The 25,843-nt window shown below is 40.4% G+C and overlaps 1 protein-coding gene across 2 annotated transcripts in view; it reads left to right on the top strand.

Moving 5' to 3' along the window:
• Positions 1-25,843, top strand: part of Mrap2 (melanocortin 2 receptor accessory protein 2) — a 39,798-nt gene that overhangs the window by 3,272 nt on the left and 10,683 nt on the right. The window contains exons 1-3 of one of the 2 annotated variants that reach the window (XM_076859946.2): positions 12,571-12,587; positions 16,289-16,422; positions 24,605-24,704. In XM_076859946.2, coding sequence (XP_076716061.2) covers positions 16,296-16,422; positions 24,605-24,704 — 227 coding nt within the window. In that variant the 5' untranslated portion in view covers positions 12,571-12,587; positions 16,289-16,295. Of the gene's footprint in view, positions 1-12,570; positions 12,588-16,288; positions 16,423-24,604; positions 24,705-25,843 lie in introns of those variants that run through there. The other variant, XM_076859947.2, reaches the window with a different exon arrangement.

The raw sequence follows: 25,843 nt of genomic DNA, 5'->3' as shown, positions 1-25,843 counted from the left end.
TTCAGTGGTAGAGCACTTATCTAGCATGAGTGAGGTCCTGGGTTGCATCCCCAGCACCCCCACCCCAGCAAAAAAATTAGTAAAGGAAAGAAGGAAGGAAGGAAGAAAAGAAGGAGGAAAGGAGGTAGGGAGGGAGGAAGAAAGGAAGGAAAAGTTGAAAGAAAAGACCTTGAAGACCTTGATAAAGAGATGTCTTCAGAAAGGTCTGTTGCTGCTTCCTTCATCTGTAACCTAGTGATGGGGCTTTTAAATGATATGAATTGAGCTATATATGTGTTTTCCGCTTTCGAGACTCATATTATGGCCTGGGCAACTGGATCACTCACTTTCCCAAGTTTGGTGGGGCAAAGGATGCCTGAAGATTTCCTGGGGCCCAAGTAGGACCACGGAGGAGGGAAGGCCTGTCAGAAGGTGAGAACATCCAGACCCTAGTTTCTAGAAATCCAGAGGCAGAGGAAGGAATGAGCAGCCAGCTGAAGGAAGATGAGCAGCACTCAGGCACCCATGAAGAGAGGGTATAGAGATGGTTAATGCTGGCCTGTCCTCCTGACTTGATCTTGGAAGTGTGAGAAACTACCAGCAATTGAGTGGACGTGGAGAAGAAGTAGCCAGCTTTCCCAGGTCTCTCAGGAGGCAGCATTCAGCAGGACCTTGTCCAGAGTGGGTCAATTTCATGTTATAATCAGGTCAGAGTTCCTTTTGTGTCTAAACACAGGAAATTTTAATTCTTTTGGGACTTTGAAGTGGTTGAGCAGAAGAGTCAAGGAATCTGCTTCAGCATTTATTGGAAGACAGGGACAATAAATTCCTTGAATGCATTTTATGGAGTCGTAGAAAACAAAAATAAAACAGACATTTGATCAGGCCCCACAAGTTGTGCCAGCTCAGAGAATGGGTTATCTATGCTTTGATTAACTTAGTAAAGGATAGCATGCTATTTGCTTAATGATAAATTTACTTTTGACAAAGGAAGATTTAAAGGCAGAAGCAGTTTAAAAAAGAAAACATTTATTTTCCCAGAGAGCAGAAGAGTCCTTCTTTGGAAGACTGGCCCATCAAATAAAATTACAATAAATACTTGAAGGAAAAATTCCACAAAATTACCATTATTCTCATGTGTATATTATTCTGTTGTTCATAGTTGGAAACAATTTTCTCACATGATCTTATTTTCCCCAAAATCATGACTTGTCTTCAGACATCAGGATAGCAAATAATCATGGAAAAAAAATGGATATTTTTCTCTCAGAAGTGGGAAATGTTTAAGGTTTTTTTATTTGGTGGACTAACTTCCAGATAAGATAATCATGTTATTTTTGGCTTACATCAGGGTGCAAAACAATTTTTTTTTCTTGACTGAAATATGAATAATGCTTTGTCCTATTGGAAAGAGGGGGGAAGTATGTGTTTTTGCTTTTTTACTTTCAAATGTGATTATTTATCTATTATAGTTGATTATTAATCTATTATTTATCTATTATAGAGATGTATAGTAAAAATGCAGAAGTTGAGAATGCCTTTATGAAATGCTTAAGTTATGGAAGTTAAGTGGGGTGTAATAGCATATGCCTATACTCCTAGCTACTCAGAAGGGAGGCAGGAAGCTTGAGCCCAGAAGTTCAAGTCCAACCGGGGGGGAAAAAACAACATGGAAATTAAAATCTGGATATAATTATTGCTCATGTTTCTGTTATCAAGTCCTATGTAATTTTTGCTTTACCAAAGAACATTAGTAAAATTTTATAACCCTTCAAGTGAAAATAATTGTTATGCTTCAAGTAATTACTGTCCTTAGAGGTGCATTTATTTTTCTGAGGCATGTCTGTGGTACAGTAGAAACACCACGGGAAGGTAGGGTGGCTGAGGTGGTGTGTCCTCAGGGCTGGTTCTAAGTCGCCTGGTGAATCAAGAAAGAATAATTGAGACAAATATGAGGAGATGTGATTATGAACATTACCTGTTTCTCTACAAGGTTTTATGTTGTTATGTTGTTCTAACAGATATAATTTTACCTTGGTTGAAAGAATAAAAGGAGGAGGGGAGAAGCAGAAATTTAAGATAAAGACCTAGAAACTGTATCTTATAAACCTACCTTCTGCTGAATTAGCCCCATGGGAGGGGAGAGTTAACTCATATTCCTTGGAGTCTGAAGTAGAGGCCAAGAGTGCCAGGAGCCTGATATATATGTTCCATATATATGGTATATGTTTCACATGTCATAAGAAACATGGTTATGTTTATCATAAATATTCACTTTACATTTGCAGTTTGCTCTATAACATACCTTTACTACTTATTTGACATAGAAAGTAATCCATCAAGTCTACTTGTAAAATTGTGCTCCAGGAGATGAATCAGATATGTTCAGAGACTAAGGAACCTATTTGGTATCCTCAGACATAACCAAGGTGAGGGACCCTACTTCCAGGCTTTACTTTACAAGGACCCTCTCTGACTGTCTTCTGGTCAGACCTTCCTGCAAGTTGAGGAGGCCTTGGCTTACTTGGAGCCTACACTGTGCTTGCTCCACCAGCTCTGGTTTGCTTGTCATCAGCCACTGTACTGAGGTAAATGTGACGGGGATAGGTTGAGGAACTAAAAAAGACACACACCCTAGTTTCAGAACTCTAGACCAAGGAAGATAAGATGGTCATTAGAAAGTGAGCTTTCTTTCTGGGTGCTGTGGTGCATACCTGTAATCCCAGTGGCTGAGGAGGCTGAAGCAGAACAGGATCACAAGTCCAATGCCAGCCTAAGCAATTTAGAAAGGCTCTGAGCAACTTAATGAAACCCTGTCTCAAAATAAGAAATAAAATGGGATGGGGATGTGACTCAGTTATTTAGTGCCACTGTTCAATCCTCCCTGGTACCAAAAAAAAAAAAAAAAAAAAAAAAAAAAAGGAAGAAAGAAAATGAGCTTTCTTGCTGCTCTGCCTCAAGCTCTTAGTTAAACCTCTGTTTTAGTTTACATTTCCTTTTCTGTGGAACAGAGATAGAAACACCTAGTCTCTCTCTTTTTTGCTTGCTTGTCAAAAGAATGATTTAGCTCAGGGCTGTAGAGACTGATGTGTGCTGCTTGGAGACAGATACCACCCGCAAGAAATACAAACTAGACTTGTTTGTCAAGTCATCTTCAAAGTGACTTTAGATATGGCTGATCACACTCTCCATAATCTTACTGCGCCACATGCTTCACAAACTTCACTAATTAAAATTTAAAGAGTGGCTAATTCCCTGGTACTTTAAAAAAAGGTCTAATAAAGAATTTTTCTTTCATATGACTATGATGTTTAAAAACGGCAGCTATATAAATCAGTATGAGGGTTCAGTGAGACAGTCTGATTTACATTCTTATTATTAAAATGAGAGATTTAAGTAATCCATGTCATGGGATTTGAGAAGAGATCCTTGTAGGCTGAAATAGTTAGGCAGGTCTCCATGGAGGAGGTGACTGGGCCCTGCCCTCAAGAGGAGGCAGGAATAGGGAAAGAAGGGAGATAGAAGTTTAGTTTGGCTGGCAGGAAAGGATGGGCAAAAACTCAGAGGACCATCTTTGAAGGTTCCTAGCTCAGGTTCCTGTGCCTCAATGAGCCCCGTCTTTCTTAATGACCTTGTTGTACTTTCTGTCTGTGTCATCAAGCATGTATATGTATTCAAGAGGGTGAAATTCAACAAGGGAGAGGATGGTTTCAGATATAAGCCTTAATTCTTGGAAGGCACAGGCCTTGACCTTTTGATCCCCACTAAATCTTTCATAGGTAAGCTCATTGTGTTTATCCTTGTTGATCTCAGATAATCCACACTAATTTTAGCGTGTTCAAAACTAGTGCTTTTTGTCCTTAAAGGATGTGTTTAATTAATAAATGTATTTGTTTAAGGTGGAATATAGTGGGATGGATTAATAACTCTTGGGAAATGGTTTCCTTTTCAAAAATATATTTGTTGTTTAGTTATAATTAGAGTGATTGGGTCACTACAAGTCAGTTTAATGGAATTTCTAACTCAGTTAAATGACAGTTTAATTTCTCATGGCAGTTTAATTCATCAAAGAACATTGTGTTTCAAAAATTAATTTCAGCACCTATATAAGTTTGTTAGAGCTATTTTTGATAAAATACCATAGACTAGGTTCTACCATGCGGCCAGCGCAATGGTTTCATTAATGAGGTTCTTGGCATAAAAGTTAGCTAGTGAGATCGAAATAAACACACAGACTCAGTTACCTTTTTCTATGACCAGGTCCGAGACCGCTCCCCTCTCTGGTTCCCTCCTCTAACCGCCCGGCAGGGCAGCAAGGATTACTCAGGGCTAGCAGGAGAGAGAGAGAGAGCGAGCACGCCAGGGAGTAGCCTTTTATTGGGGAGCAAGAAATTCAGGGGAGAATTCCATCCAATGAAGGTTGAAGGGGGGCCACACTCCAAGGTCAGGGTCAGTGATTGGGCCTCCGGGGTCAGTGGTCAGTTACACCCCCACACAGACATGTTCTCTCATCAGGAGAGGGCCGGGAAAGCTCCGACACAGCCAGAGCGCCTCAGACCCTAACCGGGAGTCACCCAGTCACGTGTGAGAATGGCTCCCGACACTACGTGGTGTAAATAGCAGGAATTCATTTTCTCACAGTTCTGGGTACTGGAAATCCAAGATCAAGATGTCTGCAAGGCTGGTTTCCTCTGAGGGCCTTAAGGGAAAGCTCTGCTCCCGGCCTCTCTCCTTGGCTTGCAGATGGCCACCATCCTGCTGCTAGTTACATGTTCACTCCCCCTTGCATGTACCTGGTGCCTTTCTAAGTCCTAGTCACCTCCTCTTACAAGGACATCAATCAGATTGGAACAGGACCTACCCTAATGACCTCATTGTAACTTAATCATCTCCTTAAAGGCACTATCTTCAAATATAGTCACATTCTGAGGTACTGGGGGTTGGGGCTTCAACTTATGAATTTTGAGGGGGATACAGTAAACCCATAAAAGTACTAGACACATGCATGCATATTCACATGCACCATACACACACACCCATAGTTTTTGCAAAAAGACACATTGAATTAATGACACAAATGGAAAGCAACTTGCTATTTGATTAAGTTACAGAATAATAGGTCTGGAAGGAACCTCATCAACTCCCTGTCAGTCCTTTTCCTTTGCTTTCGGGGGAGGTGACTATTTAAAGCATAACAGGTGGCTTTCATGTGAATGCAGAAGACAAATGCAATGTAATGCAGATCCACTTGGAAATGTCTACATGCTGTGACAATACTGATCCAGACTGTCAGCTCTCCTTTCATGGAGTGGGCTGCCTTTAGTGTGAAACTGTATCTTCCGTACCTGGAAGGTAGGAAAATCATCTATGAAATGATCATTGTTAATGACAGTCATTTTTAAAAAGTTTTCCTTATTTGACAAAATAAAAATGTTGGCAACCCTATTCTAGGTCCATAAAATTCAGCTGATCTCTAGGAAATATTCTCCAGAGAACAGAGCCCATTTAAAGAGATAAAGGTGCTTCCTCTTTGCCAGCCGGAAGCCTCTGACTTTAAATGTAATCCCTGAGAGGGACCCGAAATCTTCGGAAAGAACCTGTAGCAGAGTTCTAAACATAATGGGCTAATGACAACAGAAAGTGAAGCTTATCAAAAAGAGATTTGGTGCAGCAGTTGTTGTTTCCAGAATGGTCAGGGTCCAGCACAGATATTCTCTAGCTGCCCACGACTCCTGTGGTGGACAAGGGAGTTCCTCACAGCTTAGTTTATTCATTTTACTTGAAAAGGGCTTTTCAAAGGAGCAAAGCCGGATCTTTGAAAGTTGGCAGGAGGAAAAACCCACCCTGGGAGAGGTGCCTGGCTGTCCCTGCGCCATCTTTCCCTATTGTACTCTTCTTTTGCTTTAGAGAGCTCTCGACTACCCTCTCTCTAAGTACATTAATTGGGAAGAATATTTTATCAAAATAAAAAAAATTCTAAAATTGTTTAAATTTTAGAATTTTTTTTATTTTGATAAAATATTCACAGCATAAAAATTTACCATTTTTTAGTGTACAATTTGATGACATTGCGGATATTCACATCGTTGAACAACCATCACCACTATTCATTTTTCATTATTCTGAACTGATGTTCGGTATGTGTCAAACAATAACTTCCCATCTCCCCTCAACCCCAGACCCTGGAAACCACCATTCTACTTTCTGTCTCTAGAAATCTTACTATTTATTCTAGGCACCTCATCTAAGTAGAATTATGTAACATGTGTCTGGTTTATTTCACTTATCCCAAAGTGTTCCAAGTTCACCTATGTGGTTGCATGGTCAGAATTTCATTCCTTTTTAAGGACTGGTCATATTACATTAAATGTATATACTATGTTTTGTTTATCTATTCATCCATCAGTAGATACTTGGGTTGTTTCCATCTTTTGGCTGTTGTAAATAATGCTGCTGTGAACACGGGCATACAAATATCTGTGAGTCCCTGCTTTCAGTTCTTTGGCGCATTTATTGGGATGTGGAATTGCTGGATCACATTGTAATTCCATGTTTAAATTGAGGAACCCCAAACTTTCCACTTTCCTTCATAGTGTCTGTACCAATTTACATTCCCACCAGTGAGACACAAGAGTTCATGTCCTGCATCCTTGCCAACATTTGTTATTGTCTGATATGTGTGTGTGTGTGTGTGTGTGTGTGTTTTGTACCAGAGATTGAACCTAAAGTTCTTAACCACTGAGCCACAGCTCCATCCCTTTTAATATTTTATTAGAGACAGAGACATGGATAGCTAGAGAATATCTGTGCTGGGCCCTGACCATTCTGGAAACACAACTGTTGTACCAAATCTCTTTTTATTTAAGTTGCTTAGGGCTTCACTAAGTTGCTTAGGGCCTTCACTAAGTTGCGGAGGCTGACTTTGAACTTGGGATCCTGCAGCTTCAGTCTTCCAAGCCACTGGGATTACAGGTGTGCACCACTGAGCCTGGCTATTTTCCAATTTTTGATAATAACCTCCCTAATGGGTATGAAGTAATATCTCATTATGAAGGATTGCTTTTTGATAGTTGACTCTTTGACTTAATTCTATTAATTTTAAACACACTTTTATTGAAGGCTCAGGAATAGAGCAAAAATAAGCAGGCGGTCCTGGCAACTCAGAAAACCTGACTGTAATAGAGAGGTTGACCTGGGTTTCCACTAGTGCCCTCAACAGGTCTGGGATTTTTTGGAAGTTCAGCTCAGGAAAAGTAAAGACCAGAAAGAGGCAGGAGTTAAAGCTTTGATTGCTCTGTGGTAGAGACCCCAACGTCCCCAGGGGAGGCAGTGAGAGGACATTGGTGTTAAGATGGAAGACAGGTAGTGTAATGGCCCATGTGTGGGGCTGAGGAATAGGGTTATTATGTAACTCCCTTGTCCTGATTCCACATTCACCAGCTAATCTTCTGATCTTAAATTTTGTTCCCAGACTGTGTAAAACATGTACTTTGGTCTCCTTGGCTATTTTATTCCTTATTATAATTCAAAAAATGAATGCTCTGGTTATAAATCATTCCCTGTGCTTGATCAGTGTGACTCACTCCATAAAGGCCTTTGTACCCCTGCAAGACTGAAAATTCAGCTGCCTGAAGCTGCAGATCTGGGGGCCAAGGTGCAGTCCTTACTTACCTGCCAGGAGCCGGGAGCCCACTCTCTCCAGTGCATCTCAGGACCATGCCTCTTCTCTGCTCCAGAAAGCCTCTGCAGTTGAAGGCTTAACAGCTTTTTTTTCTTGTGTTCTATCCCTATGTGGCATGGTATTCTTCATCTAACCAATATCTCTAATAGAATGGAAACCACTGCTCTCAGGTTCAGGGTTAGAAAGGAGAGAAGAAGATAATTTTGTGGTTTCTTGGCATCATGAAAAACATATTCTACTGTATGCATGCTATGACCCAGGCCTTGGGCAGCATCTTAGTCTGTTCATGCTGCTAAAACAAAATATTTTAGAGTAGATCACTTATAAACAATAGAAATTTATTTCTCACTGTTCTGGAAGTTGAGAAGTCCAAGATCAAGGCAGATTTGGTGTCTGATCAGGGCCTAGGCACTGCTTCATAGTTGGTGCCTTGTTGCTCTGTCTTTACATGGTGGAAGGGGCCACGGGAGCCCACTTGGGCTTCTTCTATAAGGGCATATTCCAAAGGGTTGAGCCCTCATGACCTCCTGAAGCCCCCCTCTCTTAATATCACTTTATCAATTCAACACATGAATTTGAGGAGGAAAACATTTGGATTTAACATGTGGATTGCTGGAAATTCAGCAGTGAGCAAAGCAGAGGAGGCCTCTGCTGTGATGGTGTTTGCAGGAAAAGAGGCCAGGAGAAGAGAAGGCCAACAGAGGACTGGTTAACACTGCTGTAGCATAGTCGTTACTGTGGTGTATTAGAAAGATCTGTTACCAGTGTCCAAAATATCTCCAAAGTTCAATGATAGTCATGGTGTTCCAGGGCCTAAGTTTAGGTAATAAGCATTTTCTGGAGTGAACTGGGGAGTACTATTGCCAGGAGACACTAACTAAAAAAATCACTGTCTAGCCTATTTGCTACTGTACACAGGGCATAACTGGAGGAATGGGCTGATGAAGTCCAAACTGCTTGTCTAACCTGAGGCACTGGTTGGTGGAGGAAGGATGCCCACTTGATAATTTAATGGGTCTCTATTTCAGGTAGGACTGAATTGCTGAGTGAAATTTAAGTTCCGTTTCTACTTTTGGAAATTGTTTTATTGGCATTGATGATGATTTTAAGATGAATTCTTCAGGCTTGGGAATATGTTTTGTTCCATGTCCTGCTCTGGAAATAAGTTGCTGCTGTTTTCTGGAGAAGTAGGAATAAACTGGAAGATATATCTTAAATTTCTCTGTTAGCTGACAGTTACCATGTTTTTGGAATCTTCTGTACAACCAAACACTTTCTATTAAATAACAGAGAATGGTATAGAACTTGACAGTATCGATAAATTTGAGAAAGGGAAGCCCAGAGTGTGCATGTGTGTGTGATATATCTGGCTTGAATTTAGTAGCCAGAATGTCCATCTTCAAAGAAGAGCTATACTCAAATCAAAGGATTGCAGTCAGGAGATCACTCTAAAAAGTCCTGGAAGCATGACCTCTAACTGGAGAAGAAAAAAAAAAATCCACATGCTGTGAATTTTCTGACTTAGATGGATTCACAGAAAAGTGTTAAACTAAATTTGGCCTGAGGATGCCTCCCCACTAGGGTCCTTATGGAAGGAACTGCAACCTAAAAGTACATAAACTAGCAGAGCCTCATTTAGGAGTATACTCTCATAACAAATAGCTGAGTCTCAGTCAATCGCAGCAGCTGAGCTTCAGTTGCACATAGCCAGCTGGTTCAAAGAAGGCAAATACAAAGCTATAACTGATTCCTCTGTCCTTGTACCTACCTTCTCCCTCTGTCCATCGATGCAGCCTGACCACTTTGCTAGTGAAGTTGTAGAACCTGTTCTATTTCTGAGAGCTGAGTGATTTCTTATCAAACTCTTAAATTTAATTTTTCTGAGGTTTTTCCTTTTAATAAAAGGAATTGGCAGACTTGGGAATCAAAGTGACAAGAGCTAGTAGAAGGTGGTAATTCACACAGAACTGTAAAGAGGAGAAGTGGAGTGGGGAACACATCTGCATTGAGGGGTGCTGCCCTGGGAGAAGCTGTGGGGGCTGATTCCTGGGTCCTGGATGGTATGTGTTGCCTTATGGAATTGCTGGTTCTGGTCTAGCTGGGAGCCAACTCATAACCTTACAGACTCAGATTCTCTGTGTGTACCTACCCCCTGGACATGGGTAAGCTGGGGGCACTGGCGGTTCTGATCACAGTGTCTTGGGTGTCTGATCACACCTCTGTGAAAGGAGGAAATTAAGTTTCAGAAGCTGGATTTCTGCAGTTCTGACCTTGGGCTGCTCAGCTACCCCAGTGATGTCTGGGCTTTGTCTTTGGTTTCTCAGGTGTCTTTGCTAAAAGAGAGAACAAGTGATAAATCAAAAGGTAGCTTTTCTGTGTTGTGCTGCAGATGGCTAGCTGTACCTGGGAATGAGAGGCAGAAAGAAATGAGGACAGGTAACTAGTGATAGAGAACTTAATGGCCCAGGCCTGAAATGAAATTGGTAGTCTTGGGTAGCATACCTACTTCTGGAGATTGAGAATTAAAAAGAAAGAAGTTTGAATCAATTCAATTGGTATATTTTTTGGGGGTGGGGGTGATGAACCCAGGGTCTTGCCCATGCTAGACAAGCACTTTATCATTGAGTCATTCCCTCAGCCCCACGATAGGGAATTTTGATCTCCAGTCTGAATGCCCTTATCTTTACAAGCTGGTTACTAGAGATAGGTTTTTGCATCTGGTCATTGACCAACAGCTTCTGAGTGCCTTTCTAGCTGCACCATATGGTATGGTGTGTGTGTGTGTGTGTGTGTGTGTGTGTGTGTGTGTGTGTGTGTTTATATGCATGCAAGTGAGTGCACTCATTTCTGAGTGCTTCTGGACTTCTGAGTGCTCTTGAACTTCTTGATGTGCCAGTCCTGTGCCTGAGTTGGCAAGCTCTTGAACAACTACCCTTTAACATGAAAGTACACTTTGTTCAACTCCCAAGAAACAGCCCCCTTGGTGTGTGTATCATCATAATCTACCATGGACATTGATGTAGAGCCTTTTTTCACTCCATGGGAAGTTCCACGTCTGAATACTTCTCCCCAAATTCAGGGAGCAGTGGATTAATCCACCAATGTGGATTAACTGGGTGATAACTGTAGGCAGATATGGCCGGAGGAGATGGAACACTAGGGCATCACTTTGGGGTTTATATTTTGTCCCTGGTGAGTGGAGCTCACTCTGTTCCCATCGCCATGTCCTGAGCTGATTCTTCTGCTCTGCCTTTCTGTCATGATGTTCTGGCTCCCCCTTGGGCCCAGAGCTATGGACTCAGTCTACCTGAACTGAATCTCTGAATCCAGGAACCCAAATAAACCTTTCCTCTGCTACATTGTTTTTGTGACGTCTTTTGGTCATAGTGACAAAAAAAAAAAAAAAGGCTAACCAACAAGAGGAAAGGTTGAATAATTAGAAGGAATGAGAGTGTTGGATGTGGGTAGGAGAAGGGGTGATGGTTTGGTGAAAGACGTCTGGCACCTGCTAAACATGATTTTTCTGCTTGGGTTGAGATTGAGATCTCCCAGCCCAGCTCCCCCATAGGTTGCCTTGGTTCAAACTACCCTGTCAACAACTAGAAAAGGTAAACTTTCTTTTCAGGCATGGCTTTAAGATGCAACCATAATGTTCATTATACTTTTGATGGCAACAGAGTTTTCAGCTGCTCAAAAGAGCAACTTGTCTCTCTGCTGCTCCAAGATGTTTTTGTGTATGTGTGTGGGCTTTTTTCTTTTTTTTCCGAGAAGCTTGTTTAGGATATGTTTCCTGTCGAAGAAGTTATTCTTAATGACTGTAATGTTGTGAAGAAATCTGACATGAAGAAAATCTCATCAGGGGTGAATGCACTGCAGCAGGGCACAGAGGGCAGCTGCTCACAGAGCCCTGCTGCTTTCCTGTTTGTTGTGTTTGGAGAGCAGCTGCCAGCTCTTAGCACCCTGGAGAGCGTATCTGGATGTCAGACTGTCCTCACTGCACGTGAGCCAGACACACTTTGCTGTAGTACTGATGTGGGGTTCTGGGAGTTGCTATCCAGACATGGGGGCAATTTCCAAATAACAAACAGATCCAGCTTATGTTTCAGTGAAGCTCAGAAAGGCAGCCCCTTGCTATCAGTAATGGTCATGATACAAAATACTGCCTTACCACAGTCTTCTGTTCACTGTTTGTCCTTGTGCCTCTGATAGCCTAAGCTAATTAACCTGAGACTTAGATGAAAAAAAAATATTGCGTCCTGGACTTTTTCAGGGGCACTAGATAACTATTTTAAAGGAGAGGCCAGAGGCTGTCTTTAGAACATATCTTTCAGATTAGAAAACTGAGAGGAAATAGCCAGAGAAAGCAAAAGCCCCTTGTTTCATCTGGAGCCTACCAAAATGGTGGCTGGTTAGGGAGAGGTGACGTTGCATGTCACTCTGCATCCCTGGAGGACCTCTGGGCTGGCTCTGGTTTCCACTCACTCTGTCCCAGATATTCATCAGGGCTTTCAACTTCTCTTCCCATGACCTTTCCACTTTCAGGACTTTGGCACTGAATTTTCTTACCCATTAGTAACACCCTTTGCTAATCTATTCCTATGGTTTATTTAAATGAAAGGAAAAGAGTGCACAGAAAAGAAAATGAAGGTATGAAAAACTATTGTTTCTGTGGTAGGAAGGCAGTTGATATTCTCTGACAGCTGTCTCTCAGACACAGACATATTTTATTTATTTATTTATTTATTTATTTATTTATTTATTTATTTATTTTTTACTAATCCCTGACCAGCCCTGTGAGGATGGTGTAATTGATGCTTTTGGACCTGAGAGGACAGTAGAATGACCTGCTGGACCCACGTGCCTGGCAGCCCCAGAAGGGGGGTGTCACCACTGTGTCCTGATGCATGGAGCATCTCTGGTGTTTGAGGTGTGCTGCTTAGACGGAGGACTGACAACCTTTTCCATCTTTATTTTCTTTGTTTTGTATGCTTTTTCTATTTTTCTCTTTTAGACAAAGCTTAGTGTCTCCCTCTGCTCTGCTTATTTCATTAGCTGTTATGTTGATTTCCAGTAAAAATGATATGATCTAATGAAACTTCATCTTATTTTCCTTACCAAAAGAGAGGGAGGGAGGGAGGAAGGGAGCGAAAGAGAGAGAGACAGAGAGAGAGAGAGAGAGAGAGAGAGAGAGAGAGAGAGAGAGAGAGAGAGAATATTATTACCATATTTCTCATTTGGTGGAACTGCATGAATCCCAAATGTCATTATTAGTCACTATAGCTCTCAAACAATCTGGACATATTTATTATTTTTACTATAATTTTACTCATTTGCATAGAATACATAGATGAATTAACCACATGGTAAATTTGATGGGAATTGGCTATCTGAGTACTTGGTGGTGTCTGAAGAACAAACCTAGGTTTTTCTGTCTCAGACCAGCATTTCTTGGCTAATAATAATAGTGCTGCCTATATTCTATTAATCTTAACCTGAGTCTTGGCTATTTGCTTTTCATGCAACATTGCACTTAATCTTTTCAGTAATCCCATGAAGTAAGTATTATTACCATCTTTATTTTCCTAGTCAAAAAGCAAGCAAAGGTACTTATTTTTATGGCTCTATAGCAGAAGTTGGCAATGTCATTCTATGAAAACCGGAAGGTAAATATTTTAGGCTTTTGGGTATATACCATCTTGGTTACAACTACTCTTCTCTGCTGTTGTAATGCTGAATAGGCCATAGAACATACAAAAAAAATGAGTGGCTATGTTATAATAAAACTTTATTTATGGACACTGGTATTTAAATTTCATACAATTTTCTGTGTCACAGATATTATCCTTCTGATTTTTTCAGTCATTTAGAAATAAAAACATTCTTCCCTTGTAGGTTGTACAAGATCACAAATAGTGGGCCAGCCTTTCCAGCCCCTGAAATAAATGAGGAGAGTGTGCAGGAAGGAGGAAGGAATTACAGTTGGGGTGATATTAGGAACTCTCAGGCCAGAGGAAATGTTACCAGAGTCCTAGGCCAGAGGTCCTATTCTGAGGTCCCAACAAATCAGCTCTGGTCACTTACCCAAACAAAACAAAACAAAATAAAACAAACAAAAAAATAAACAATGGAAAAGTAATGGTGAAAATCAGGAAAAAAAGATATACTGGGAAGATAAGGGGATGAGAGTTTTTAGTCCTCTTTTTGGAAATACTAACAACATGAACTCCCAGATAATTAATATATATATATATATGCATTGTGGGGGTGGGGTGGCACTAGAAGTGTGCACATTCAAACAGTCTTGGTCTGACTGTGGTCAGGCAATCATTATCTCAGGGTTGGTAAGGTAGGGTCTTGTCTGTGATCAGAAAGTTGCTATTTCCTGGGTGGTAGTTTTGATTTATTACAAGATGTTTATCATCATACCTCTTATTCCTGGAATCCAAGGTGATTGATTAAGCAATGAGACAGATGCAAGATGGAGATAAAGATATCAAGTTGTTTTTTTTTTTTTATATTTTCAGGCCCAAGTGAAATAGAATTTTTAGCAAAGATAGCTTCTACATTCTCATTACAGGAACAGCCTATGTAGAGGTGGCAGAAAACTTGACTTATTTGAGAAACATAATAAAACATTATAATTTATAAGATATGAAGTAGAATGGCTCAAGGTAAGAGGAGACTGACTGCAGGACCCATGTTATGACCATATAGGACATTTGAAGGATTTTGGACTTTGTCCAAAGGGTGATGGGAAGCCATTAAAAGTGGAAAATAAAAGATCAACAATGACAATTTATATTTTTAAAATATCATGTCTCTTGCTGGTGAGTGAAGAATGGATTCCAGGGATTGGTAAGAGTGGAAGCAGAAAAACTACTTAGGAGGCTGAGGAGTGGGCCTAGTGGGCTATGATGGTGTCTGTTAATGGCTGTGACCATAGCCACTTCCTGACAACAGGATAGTCATGGTCAGTTTTGCAGGTGAGGAAAATGTGGCTAAGTGAGATTTGTCCAATGATGTAGCAAATGGAAGCAGAGTAAATATGAAGACCCTGGTCTTCTGGCTTTAAATTCTGTGCCTTTTCCTATATAGCATGGGATTGTTAATGCTTTCCTTTGCAGACTGTGTTTATCTTACTTCACCATTTATCTCTGAACTATATAGCTAAAGAGCTACTCCTTCTTCTCCCCCACAGTTCTCTGCTAGAGAAAGTGCCCTTAAATGAGGACACTGCTTCTTAGGTTTGCGTTATTAATTTTCATTTCCTGAAGAAATTTATTTCATCATTGAGGGAAATAACCTCTTGTTCAAATATTTAAAAAGGCCAAAGATGAAACCATATTTTTTTGCTCATATTGAAAAGGCAACTGATTGCTTACCTAAAGTAAAGGTCAGCTTTCCTTGCAATTTGTATAACTTTCTTTCCCAAATGAGAGTTAGCACATTATTTTCTACCTTCAGAGGAGAGATTTGTTTGGCTGAGGCCTCAGAGTCATGCTCCAATTCCTGACAGTCATGCATCTTAGGACCAGGGCTCCCCATCCTTTGAACAATATGATGTTGAGTAGTTAAAATCTTTTTCTGTGGGTCCCAAGTCTGGGGTTGGAGAACAAGAGATAAAGGAGAGACTCACACCTTGGGGCGAAAGGGTGGTGATGATTTTGCCTTAACTATTTTGGGGGTTGGACCCAAAGAAGGTTTGGTGGATAACTCTGACCCATGGTGAGCTCTTATAGTGTGGGGCACAGTGGTGGTTTAGTGAATCTTGGTTTGGGCTGTTATTTCATTCAGATGTTTACTTACATTACAGCTATTTGTCCATTTGTCCATTTCCCCATTGTAAATGAAGGTCTGTGTGTCCTGTTGTCTGTCTCAGGCATCTTTACCTTCCCCCCACAAGGTGTATTCTTGCACATGGAGCTATTTAAATATAGTATTGGGATACAAGTAGTATTGATTTGTCACCTTGGGAGTCTTGGGCACACAGTTCAACATGCCTCAAAGAAGTCAGAATTTTCTTATCCCAAATAATCACAGTTAACAATGAAGATACTGGGAGTGAACAATGAACAAAAAGGAGCTCTCCACTGGGGGTCTTTTCCTATTGTGCAAATTTTGTTTTCCATTTCTCTTTGCTTTACTTTTCCATTCCATTTCATTAGGCTGTGCATCTTTGTTGTTGCAGAGTAGGCACTCAGTACATACATACTGAGATATTTTATTTACAACGCTGATTTTGCTTGTCGTCTGTAGACTCTTCACATACTCACATAGTCCTTGGGGGAGGGCCTGAATTGTGAGCTCAGATTTTTATATTCACTCTCCCTCCTTCTCCTTATTTCTACATACAGTTATTGAACATTAGTTACATGCCAGTCAAGTTTACCAAAAAAATATGTACTGTCTGATTTCAAGTACATTCTAGAATATTGAAGAGTTAAGAGGAAATATGTGCTCATGGTATGAGGTGTGGGCAGCCTGTGAAAACCTTTCCCTGACCAAGTGGGTAGGAATTCTTTTAGCTTTTTACCCTTGAACTCTTGTGTGTGATTAAGAATAATTAGGATAACTGTGCAGTCTTGAGTCAATTAACGAGTTCTGCACTTGCCTTTCTCCATTTTGCAGTGTGGAGATGTCTGTCCAGAGGTTAATTTCTAACAGAACCTCCCAGCAATCCGCATCTAATTCTGATTACACCTGGGAGTATGAGTATTATGAGATTGGACCGGTTTCCTTTGAAGGACTGAAGGCTCACAAATGTAAGTCTTATACAATTCCCCCTTGTATGCATAATATATATTTGTCTTAACCTGTGAAATCCCCAGTGACTACCTTTCGTGAACATTCTTGTCTTGTGGAACTCTGTCTTCTACCTCTAAAACCCCACAAAATGCCCTTTCCACACATGGGCTAATTGCTCAGAGATGGTATGATATGGGGACCATGGAGATTCTGATTCACAAAGGACTTATTTGGAGATAATATTCCCTTAGTTGGAGAATGTGAGTCAGTGTCAATCTCAGACTGAGGTTTTTTGCTTGCTTGTTTTGGAATTTTCTATGCCAACTCCCCCAAACTATGAATGTTTGAACTAATAAAAAATGTGTACAAAAATAGAATCTGGAACTATTATTTGAAGAATTTTCTTTTGTAACAAATAGTGGCATCCTTTAAACCCAGTTGGTGTTCTGGATCTGTGGAGAGCAGTCTATATGTGTTCACAGCGACAGGCAAGAATAGCCTGCCATCATTTCCAACCTGGTGCTACAGGCATGAGTTGTGTTTCATGTTATTGGGGCAATTAATGATCCAGCTCAAAACAAGGAAAGGTAATTCTGTGAAAAGCTACTATTCAACTCCCTTCATAACCAGTGCTGAGTAGCCAGCGTGAAACATCCTGTTTTGTTAAGTGGAGTTGATATAATAGGCAGGAACTGCTGCCCACTTCCAGGTCCTGTTTGAAAGTTTCATCAATATCCCTGGGAGGCTGAGTTGTTTCAACTTGAATATGCATAGCACTGCAAACATTTTAGGTTCTTAGCTGGTCCAGACTGATGTGAGACACTAGGAGATACAAGAGAGATCAGAATTAGAGGTGCAAATGTAGTAAAGGAAATGCCTTCGTTGCTCACTTATTTCTTGGCTACTTCCCCCTCTCACCTGTTTTGGCATTTGTGATCCTCACACCCATTTGCTATTCCCATTTAATGCAAGGAGGACTTTTAATCTTTCTTCCTTAAGCAAAAGTCATTAACTAAATTTTATATCCATTTTCCCCTAGTAATAATTCAATACATTTCCTCATTTCTTTATTGGCATTTGCCCAGTATTTATGGGGGAGAAGTACTGACATTAATTATCTGATAATGACTCTTATGGTCTTGGTGTGAAATCACCCTCTAAGAGTCATGTAGATTCTTTCATCTGTTGTTTTTCTGGGATAACCTTTACGTAAGGACAGTTACTTTTAGGAATTATAGTGGAAATATAAATGACTGGGCAAATTACTACATAGTTCCCTGTAATGTATACTTCTACCTGAACTTTATTTTTGTGTTTGCTCCTCTTTCTCTTAGTCCAAGGGGCACAGATGACAGGCCCGCTGCTATAATTTTGGTTGGCACATTTCCAGAGACAACTGAATATATTTTTTGAGCATAATCATTTCATCTAGAAATGTTTATAGCTTGAAAAACATCCTATAAAACATAGGCAGAGCTGTGACACATTACATGCTTACTTTACTAACTATACCGTTAATGAGGATTGTTTCTGTCTCAACATTCACATCATGAAAATACAAGAATGCCCAATAAGTGCTTACTCTTCTGATATAAGAGATCTGATTCAAGTAAAGGCTGCTAACATCAGAAACCTGAATGCATGAGACAGAGATAAGAATGGAAAATAAACCCTCCCCCCAGATATATAGGACCTGGAGAAGACTAAGTCAACTATTATAATGTTCATATGACTATCGTTGCTTACCCTTTAAAAAGCTATGATTCTCACCTTCAAGCGTGACACATTGTTTTGTTGAACAAAATATAAAACTAGTTAGGTGAAAAGAGTAGAGTGGGAACATTTCAAGGGGAAGCACTTTTTAAGGCTAAGAATGACCATACCAGTTATCTTCATTTCCTCTACCTATATTGTGCTTTGTAAATAGGCACATCTTTAGTTAGACTAAGTTCCTCTGCCTACTAAAATTAAGATTTCTACTTTCACAGGAAGTGTCTTCTGAGAATCAATCTCTAAAGGTCATTATGAAATTTTCTTTTGCCTTCAGGCTTTGTTATTGTTGTTGTTATTTGTTCTGTTTGTTTTGCAGTGCTGGGGATGGAACCCCAGGCCTTGCACATGCTAGGCAAGTGCTCTACCTCTGAGCTGCACCCCTAGCCCAACTGCCCTAGTTTTAAATTTGATGTTAAACCTTAGGACACATTGGAGTAGGCATTTATCTGACATACATTTGGTGTGTCAACAAAGTGGAAATCTGTTCTTTAATCCCTTCAGCACGTACTGAGCATCTGTTATATGTAGCTCCATTTTAAGCTCTGGGGATGCAAGACAGAACTGGAAAGGGACAAAAATACCTCCTCTTACAGAGCTCCCAGTCTAGTGAGAGAGACATACAATAGATAACCTAAATAAACAAACTATATTGGATGGTGACAAAAGAGGGCAAATAGAATGGAGAAAGTGAAGTGAAGTGTGGAGGTAGATATAAGATAGTGTGGCCATGGAAGGTCCTAGTGAGAGGGAGAGAATTTAGAAAAGACCTGAAGGAAATGCAAGACTGAACTATGAAACATCCAAAGGAAGAACCTTCCAAAAAAAAGTCTCCATAGCCAGAATGAACTGGAATATGCGAGAAACAACAAGGAGGCCAGCAGGATGCCAGGGTGAACATCAGGAGTTGAGAGGTACAGGGCATGGACCTTAGTGGTCATGCTAAGAACTTTGGCTTTTACTATGAGAAGTCATTTAAGGATCTGAAGCAGAGGAATGGCATCTGGCATAGGTTTCAATAGGCTCACTCTGCAACTGGGGAATGAAAGGGACGAGATTAGAAGCAGAGATCAGTCAGGAGGCTATTGCCATAGTCCAGACAGCTGGCAATGGTGACTTGAACAGAGTACAGGCAGTAGATTGGTGAGAAATGCATAAATTCTGGATGTTTTTAAAAGATAGATCTGATAGGATTTGCCAGTGGATTGCCAAAGAGTGTAAGAGAAAGAGTCAAGGATGCTGTAAAGATTTGTTATCAGAGGAACTGGCAGGTTGGAATTGCCAGTAACTGAGACAGGGGACAGTAAGGCAGATGCAGGTTTCAGAGAGCAACTTCAGGATTTGAGGTTTGGACCTGTTAAATTAAGACACTTCTAAGACATCCAAGAAGACATCAGAGAAAAATGTGAGGTAAAGGTGAAAATTTGGGAATCATCAGCATGAAAGTGATATTCAAAGCCAAGAAACTGGGTGAGGGGGTTGTTAAGTAGATTGAAAACTGATGAGGACTTGGCACGGTGGTGCATGCCTGTCATCACAGGTGGGAGGCTGAAGCAAGAGGATTGTGAGTTCAAAGCCAGCTTCAGGAATTTAGCAAGGCCCTAAGCAACTCAATGAAACCCTGTCTCCAAATAAAATATAAAAAAGGTTGGGGATGTGGCTCAGTGGTTAAGGGCCCTTGAGTTCAATCTTTGGTACCAAAAAAAAAAAAAAAAAAAAAAGAAAAGAAAAGAAAGAAAACTGATGAGGTTTAAGAGCTGTGCTCCAAGGTACACTAATGTTTAGAAATTGAAAAATTGAGAAAGAAGGAGTAAAGGAACCTGAGAAGAATGTACAGAAAGAGTAAGAAAACTGTGCAGTTGTGGTTTTCTGGAAGCCAACTGAAGAAAGAGTTTTTCAGGGCTAAGATAATGGTCTCTGTCAAATGCTGCCATTAGGTCAAGCTGCTTGAGGACTGAGGCACAGCCATTGGATTTACAATGTACAAGCTACTGGCAATGATTTTAAAAATAGTTTTAGTGGAGTGGTAGGGATGAAAGGCTGATAGAATCAGTTCAAAAGAAAAATGAAATAGAAGAATGAGAAACATTACAAAAATAGTACACCCAGACAAAATCTCTCATAAGCTTGCTACAAAGAGAGGGAGAGAAACTGATCACTAATGAAAGGTTTGACTGGGAAAGACAGTGTATTCTTAGAGAAACAGAAGTAAAGCCTATGAACCAATGAGTAGAAACCTATGTTTTAGTGAATCTACTATGCTAAAAAATTGAAGCCATTGGAAATTCTATACTTTTTTCCATATTCCAACTTGCAGATAATGCCAGATACATGCATAAATGAGTCAGCAGGAAGTCAGGTCTTCAGGGTGAGGTGCAGAGCTCATACTTGCAAAAGCTTAGGATAAAATGTGTCATTGGGACAAATGTGAGCGTGTCTCTGTTGGCTCCTTGGCTGGAATTCATCACAAAACTGACCCTGACTCTTTAGGAACCAGAATTGTGTGAGGACAGTGCTGGCTTTGATGTTCTGAACCCTTTGTAGATAAAGTATATTAACACTTTTTATACAACCATGAAATAAAAAGATCATAATTTATTCCTAGGAGGTGGGAAAAAGGGCACAGTAAAATAGGATGATTGCTGAAGTCTTACCCTAGGGGGGAGAAAAAAATCATATCAGCTTTCAGCTCTCTTGTTTCATTCCATTTGTTAAAGTTGAGGTTGAGAGGAGGTATTTTATTTATTTTTAATTTTTAATTGGTATAGTATAATTATGCATAATAGTGGGATTCATTATGGCATGTTTGTACATGCACATAATTTGATCACTCATCCTCTTTCCCTTTACCTCCTCTCTTTCCTCCCCCTCATCTGCTGCTCTACTTTACTGATCTTCCTTCTATGATGATGATCATGATGATGTTTAATGTATTATAATTATATGCACAAGTGGGATTTATTGTGATTAAGGGGAATTATTTTATTGTGACACATTCCATTTGGAATTTCCCTGGGCAGTTTGTTCTGCCCCCTTACTGTAATTAATCTCCCAGTTGTGTGTAGACAACGCAATGTGTGGCGACTTGGCTTTGGTAGGACCCCTTAGAATGAACACTTCTTCTGACTTCCTTAGTTACCTGGCCTCATTGGAACCTCACTGTGGGTACACCTCTGTTCTGACTTCTTAACAGTAGCATGCTTTGTGGAAGACCAGCACCTCTGCCTAAAACTTGCCATTGAAATAGAGCGAGATAATTTGAGTGTTCCTGGGATGAGATGAGGATCTCTAGTGTTCCCTGGAGATCCTAAGGAGCTCAGGGTGAGGTAGTGCCCTGGACCTGATCATGTGGCAGAGAATGAGGTTGAGGGGAAATTAGTGGAAATAATTTGAAGAAGCAGAATTTTGTATGAAGTGGAATGTGAATAAGCAGAGCTACTTAAAGAATTCTATCTATCTAGGAAAACATGGATACCACATTATTATGGAAATATTTGCAAATGCTATTGCCTTTCAGGAATTCCCAAAATTTAAACATGCCCCTACTTTTCCCCACTCTGCAACCCATAATTGCACCACCTAACTTCTCTGGGGTCTGTGAGCCATCCTTGCCCCATGTTAGTGCTGCTTTTTCCTTCGTGGGATAGGGGGAGTATCAGGAATTGAACTCAGGGGCACTCAACCACTGAGCCACATTCCCAACCCTATTTTTTTTTTTTTTTTTTGCATTTTATTTAGAGATTGGGTCTCACTTAGTTTCTTAGTGCTTTGCTTTTGCTGAGACTGACTTTGAACTTGTGATTCTCCTGACTCAGCCTCCTGAGGCACTGGGATCACATGAATGTGCATCTTGCTGGCAGTGATGCTTTTTGATTGATTCCTTGTGGCACAGAGGGAAGGGGTAGAAACTAGACCATGTTAAATGAACCTGATCTTTCACCTCTGCTTCCTGCTTGACTAGGGAAGTAGAGACCTGCTGGGGATTAGTGTACTATTCACAGTGTGAAATGGTGCACTAATAAGTATATCTTCTTAGTGACAGATTTGAAAAATATCAACCACCCAAACAAGACTAAATTATAAGTTGAGAACTTCAATATAACATTTTAGAATTATATAATTTTATAATTTTCTTTTTTCTTCACAGCAGTTGATAAAGTACACTGTATAGAAATGTTATCTGCTCAATGCTTCTACATAGTCCAGGCCCAGACAACTGAGATTTTATTGTTCCATGTACTGCCCTTGAGTACATGGAGTACATGTGTTTTTGGTCCTTGTCTGGATGTCTTGTTCTAACCTCATTTCCACTATATTAAAAGGCAAAGTATAAAGAAATTGTTATTTGTATGGCACTTACATTTAAGACTCTAGGAATAATACATTAGTTTGCATCCAGAGTGCTGAATAAACATTGTTAACCTCTAGGCAGTAGACATGTAGTAGGAAAGTATGAATTATGCAGAGTAAATTGATCTGTTTTTCTTTTAACTTTAGAAGAAATGCTATATATACATAATTTAATTAGAATAATTCATTGTATTTTATCATTTAGCATAAAAGCTCTAATCATTTTTTAAATGCTAATTATTCTTAATGTATTCCCACAAAAGTAATCTTCTTAGTATAGTTCAGAAAATTCAGAATGAACTGGGCATGGTTGTGCATGCTTATAATCCCAGCTACTTGGGAGGTTGAGGCAAGAGTACCACACGTTCAAAGCCAGCCTCAGCAACTTAGTGAGGCCCTAAGCAACTTAAGGAGACCCCCATTTCAAAATAAAAAGTAAGGGGCTGGGGATGTGGCTCAAGCGGTAGCACACTTGCCTGGCATGTGTGCAGCCTAGGTTTGATCCTCAGCACCACATACAAATAAAGATGTTGTGTCCGCCGAAAACTAAAAAATAAATATTAAAATTCTCTCTCTCTCTCTTCTCTCTCTCTCTTTAAAAAAATAAAAAATAAAAATAAATAAAAAATAAAAAGGGCTGGGGATGTGGCTCAGTGGTTAAGCACCCCTGGGTTCAGTCCCCCGGTAAGGAAGGAAGGAAGGAAGAAAGGAAGGAAAGAAGGTAGGAAGGGTGGGAGGGAGGGAGAAAGTGAGGGAGGGATGAGGGAAGGAAGGGAGGGAGGGATGAGGGAAGGAAGGGAGGGAGGGATGAGGGAAGGAAGGGAGGGAGTATGCAGAATGACTCAACTTAGTTGCTTTTCAGATTTGAGACCCTAGTATATATGTGCCAGGCTCTGTAGACAATCTTGTCTAATCACTGTGTCCCCAAAATATTTACAGACATTCTTTGACTTACAATGGGTTTTCATCCTGATTAACCCACATAAATTGAAAATATTGTAAGTGAGAGAGTGTCATATAGCATATCACCAGCCTAGGAAAAGATCAAAATTCCACTGAGGTTAGTACTGAATGCATATTGCTTTCACATCATCATAAAATTGAAAATTCTGAATCAGGGTTTGTCTCTACTCATGACTATGATTCAAGATAGAACAAGGAGAGGCCTGTTTAGAGAACAAAGAAGAAAATGTTATAGGCTTCAGAGGAGGCAGAAAGCCCATCAGGTAGGGAAGTGAGTGAGGGTTTGTGAAGGGGATGGCATCAGGGTATTCTTTAAAGGATAGATAGACTGTCATCAGCTCCAGGTTGGCAAAGTTGTTCACAGGTAGTGGTAAGAAACTCTACAGGTGTGGATGTGAGGAGCTGTGGCCAAGAGCTAAGGTAAATACAGCGGCACAATGTCCCTTAGTCTGATTGGAAACAAATAGGAATTAAAGTGAGGTAAACTGGGAGAAAAGGATGATAATTCTAATGACAGCCTACACCTGTAACATAGATAATTTGTCTGATGCCAGACACTATATGAAGTGCTCTATATGCAGAAACTCTTTCAATCTGGAAAAGTGAGTCGGGTCTACTTTTGTTGATGGTCCTTCTAAGAGAGCTGGTTTATCAGAGGCTTTGATGAAGCACTCAAGAAGACAGAAAGCAGGGAGAACACTCAAGAGACTGAGAGTCATTCTCTGCAAGAAATGACAGGGACCTGAATTGTTCCAGCATGAACATAAGTGAAAACACAATTGGGTGGGTTGGAATCCATTCATTTTAAACTCTATAGCAGTCTCTGCAAACTCCTGTATTTTCTAATTCAAGACAGTAAAGTAAATCTAGGTGACCTTTCTTTTGTCCTGGATTCTTCACTGAGATGTGGGAACTGAGCTTCCATAAGCCTAAGCATTGTCACATTATCCGAGATGGAAACCTGAAGGCCACAGCTTCTTCCTTCTCTTTCATGCTCTGCAATGAGATTGTTGACTTCCTATCATGGACTAAGGCATCTCCGAAAAGCTTGTATTCCTTGAATGTTATGTTTTAAGCTCCTGTGAAATACTAATCCCAATATTAACCATCTTGCAGATTCCATCGTGATTGGATTTTGGGTTGGCCTTGCAGTCTTCGTGATTTTCATGTTTTTTGTGCTGACCTTGCTGACCAAGACAGGCGCCCCACACCAAGAGTAAGTCTGTAATGTCCGTCACACTCCAGAGGGACCTAAAGAAGCAGAATCTAGTACCATGCTGGGTTTGCTTCCAGGGGGTGTAGGAAGGGGGTTGGCTATGAACTTTCTACTATGAGGTGGGATCCCACTTTCCTCTGGCTGTGGCCTCTGCCCCCTCCTTTGCATTCTTACCATTGGTCTTTGTTGACTGAACACAATCAATAACCAGAGGCTTCTTCAAAGGCCAGTTCCCCAGAGCACAGAGAAGGATGATGAAGAGAGTAGAGGGAGTCCTGGGAGAGTAAATAGAAGTATTTTCACACAAATCCTAACATGTTTACATTTGGTATCTATTCCTCACTGCCTGGCAGCAGCACTCTTTTATGATTGTGTCTTGTCACATAGTTTTTGGCAAGTTCTTTATTTCTTCAGCCTGCACTGGAATTGTAATAAATGCCAGGGCAAAAGGAACAATTCTGCCTATCCCTCAGCTATCCCCAGACACCAGGGGTTGGAAAAATCCTCTACACAACAAACATTTTAAATGAAAGGAAAATAATCAGTGAGGAATAGAGACAGAGCATGTCTCCACCCTCAGCCTCCTGGGTTGGTGTTCTCCAAGGTGGCACACATCCCTTCCTCTGGCAGCTTATCATTGGTCAGAACTAGCCCCGCCCACCTGACTGCCCCTGGTAGGGTGGTCTTGCTTTGTGTTTTAAAGAGAAGAAAATCAGGTATCTGGGACCACAGGGTCCTCAGAGCAGACCTCAGAGTGGGAAAGACTGTTAGAAACCTGACTGTTAAGCTTTTAAGCCTAAGAAACAGCTTTGATTAGGATCAGTTTTCCTTTGGAATAATTTCTGTTGTGAAAGAAAAAAAACCCAAAAAACTCTCATCTGGATACTTTATATAGACAGAGAGGATAAAGAACCAGTCCTCTTGCTTTTCAGCTGAGGAGTCATTTGCTCTGAATTCTGAATGCTGCCTTGTTAGAGCATTATAGCTCTATTATCATAAATCTGCCAGGTAGAGAGTGATGGAAAAGGCCTGGATTACATTTTGATGTGGAATATTTTGGAGTTCTTAAAAATTTATCAAGCCTTAACCATTGTATATCACAAATACCCTCCTTTTGTAGCCTTTGCAATGTGCCCCTC

Source organism: Callospermophilus lateralis, chromosome 6 (assembly GCF_048772815.1).
Source record: "Callospermophilus lateralis isolate mCalLat2 chromosome 6, mCalLat2.hap1, whole genome shotgun sequence".
Taxonomy (NCBI): domain Eukaryota; kingdom Metazoa; phylum Chordata; class Mammalia; order Rodentia; family Sciuridae; genus Callospermophilus; species Callospermophilus lateralis.
This window is presented reverse-complemented; position numbering and strand designations above follow the sequence as displayed.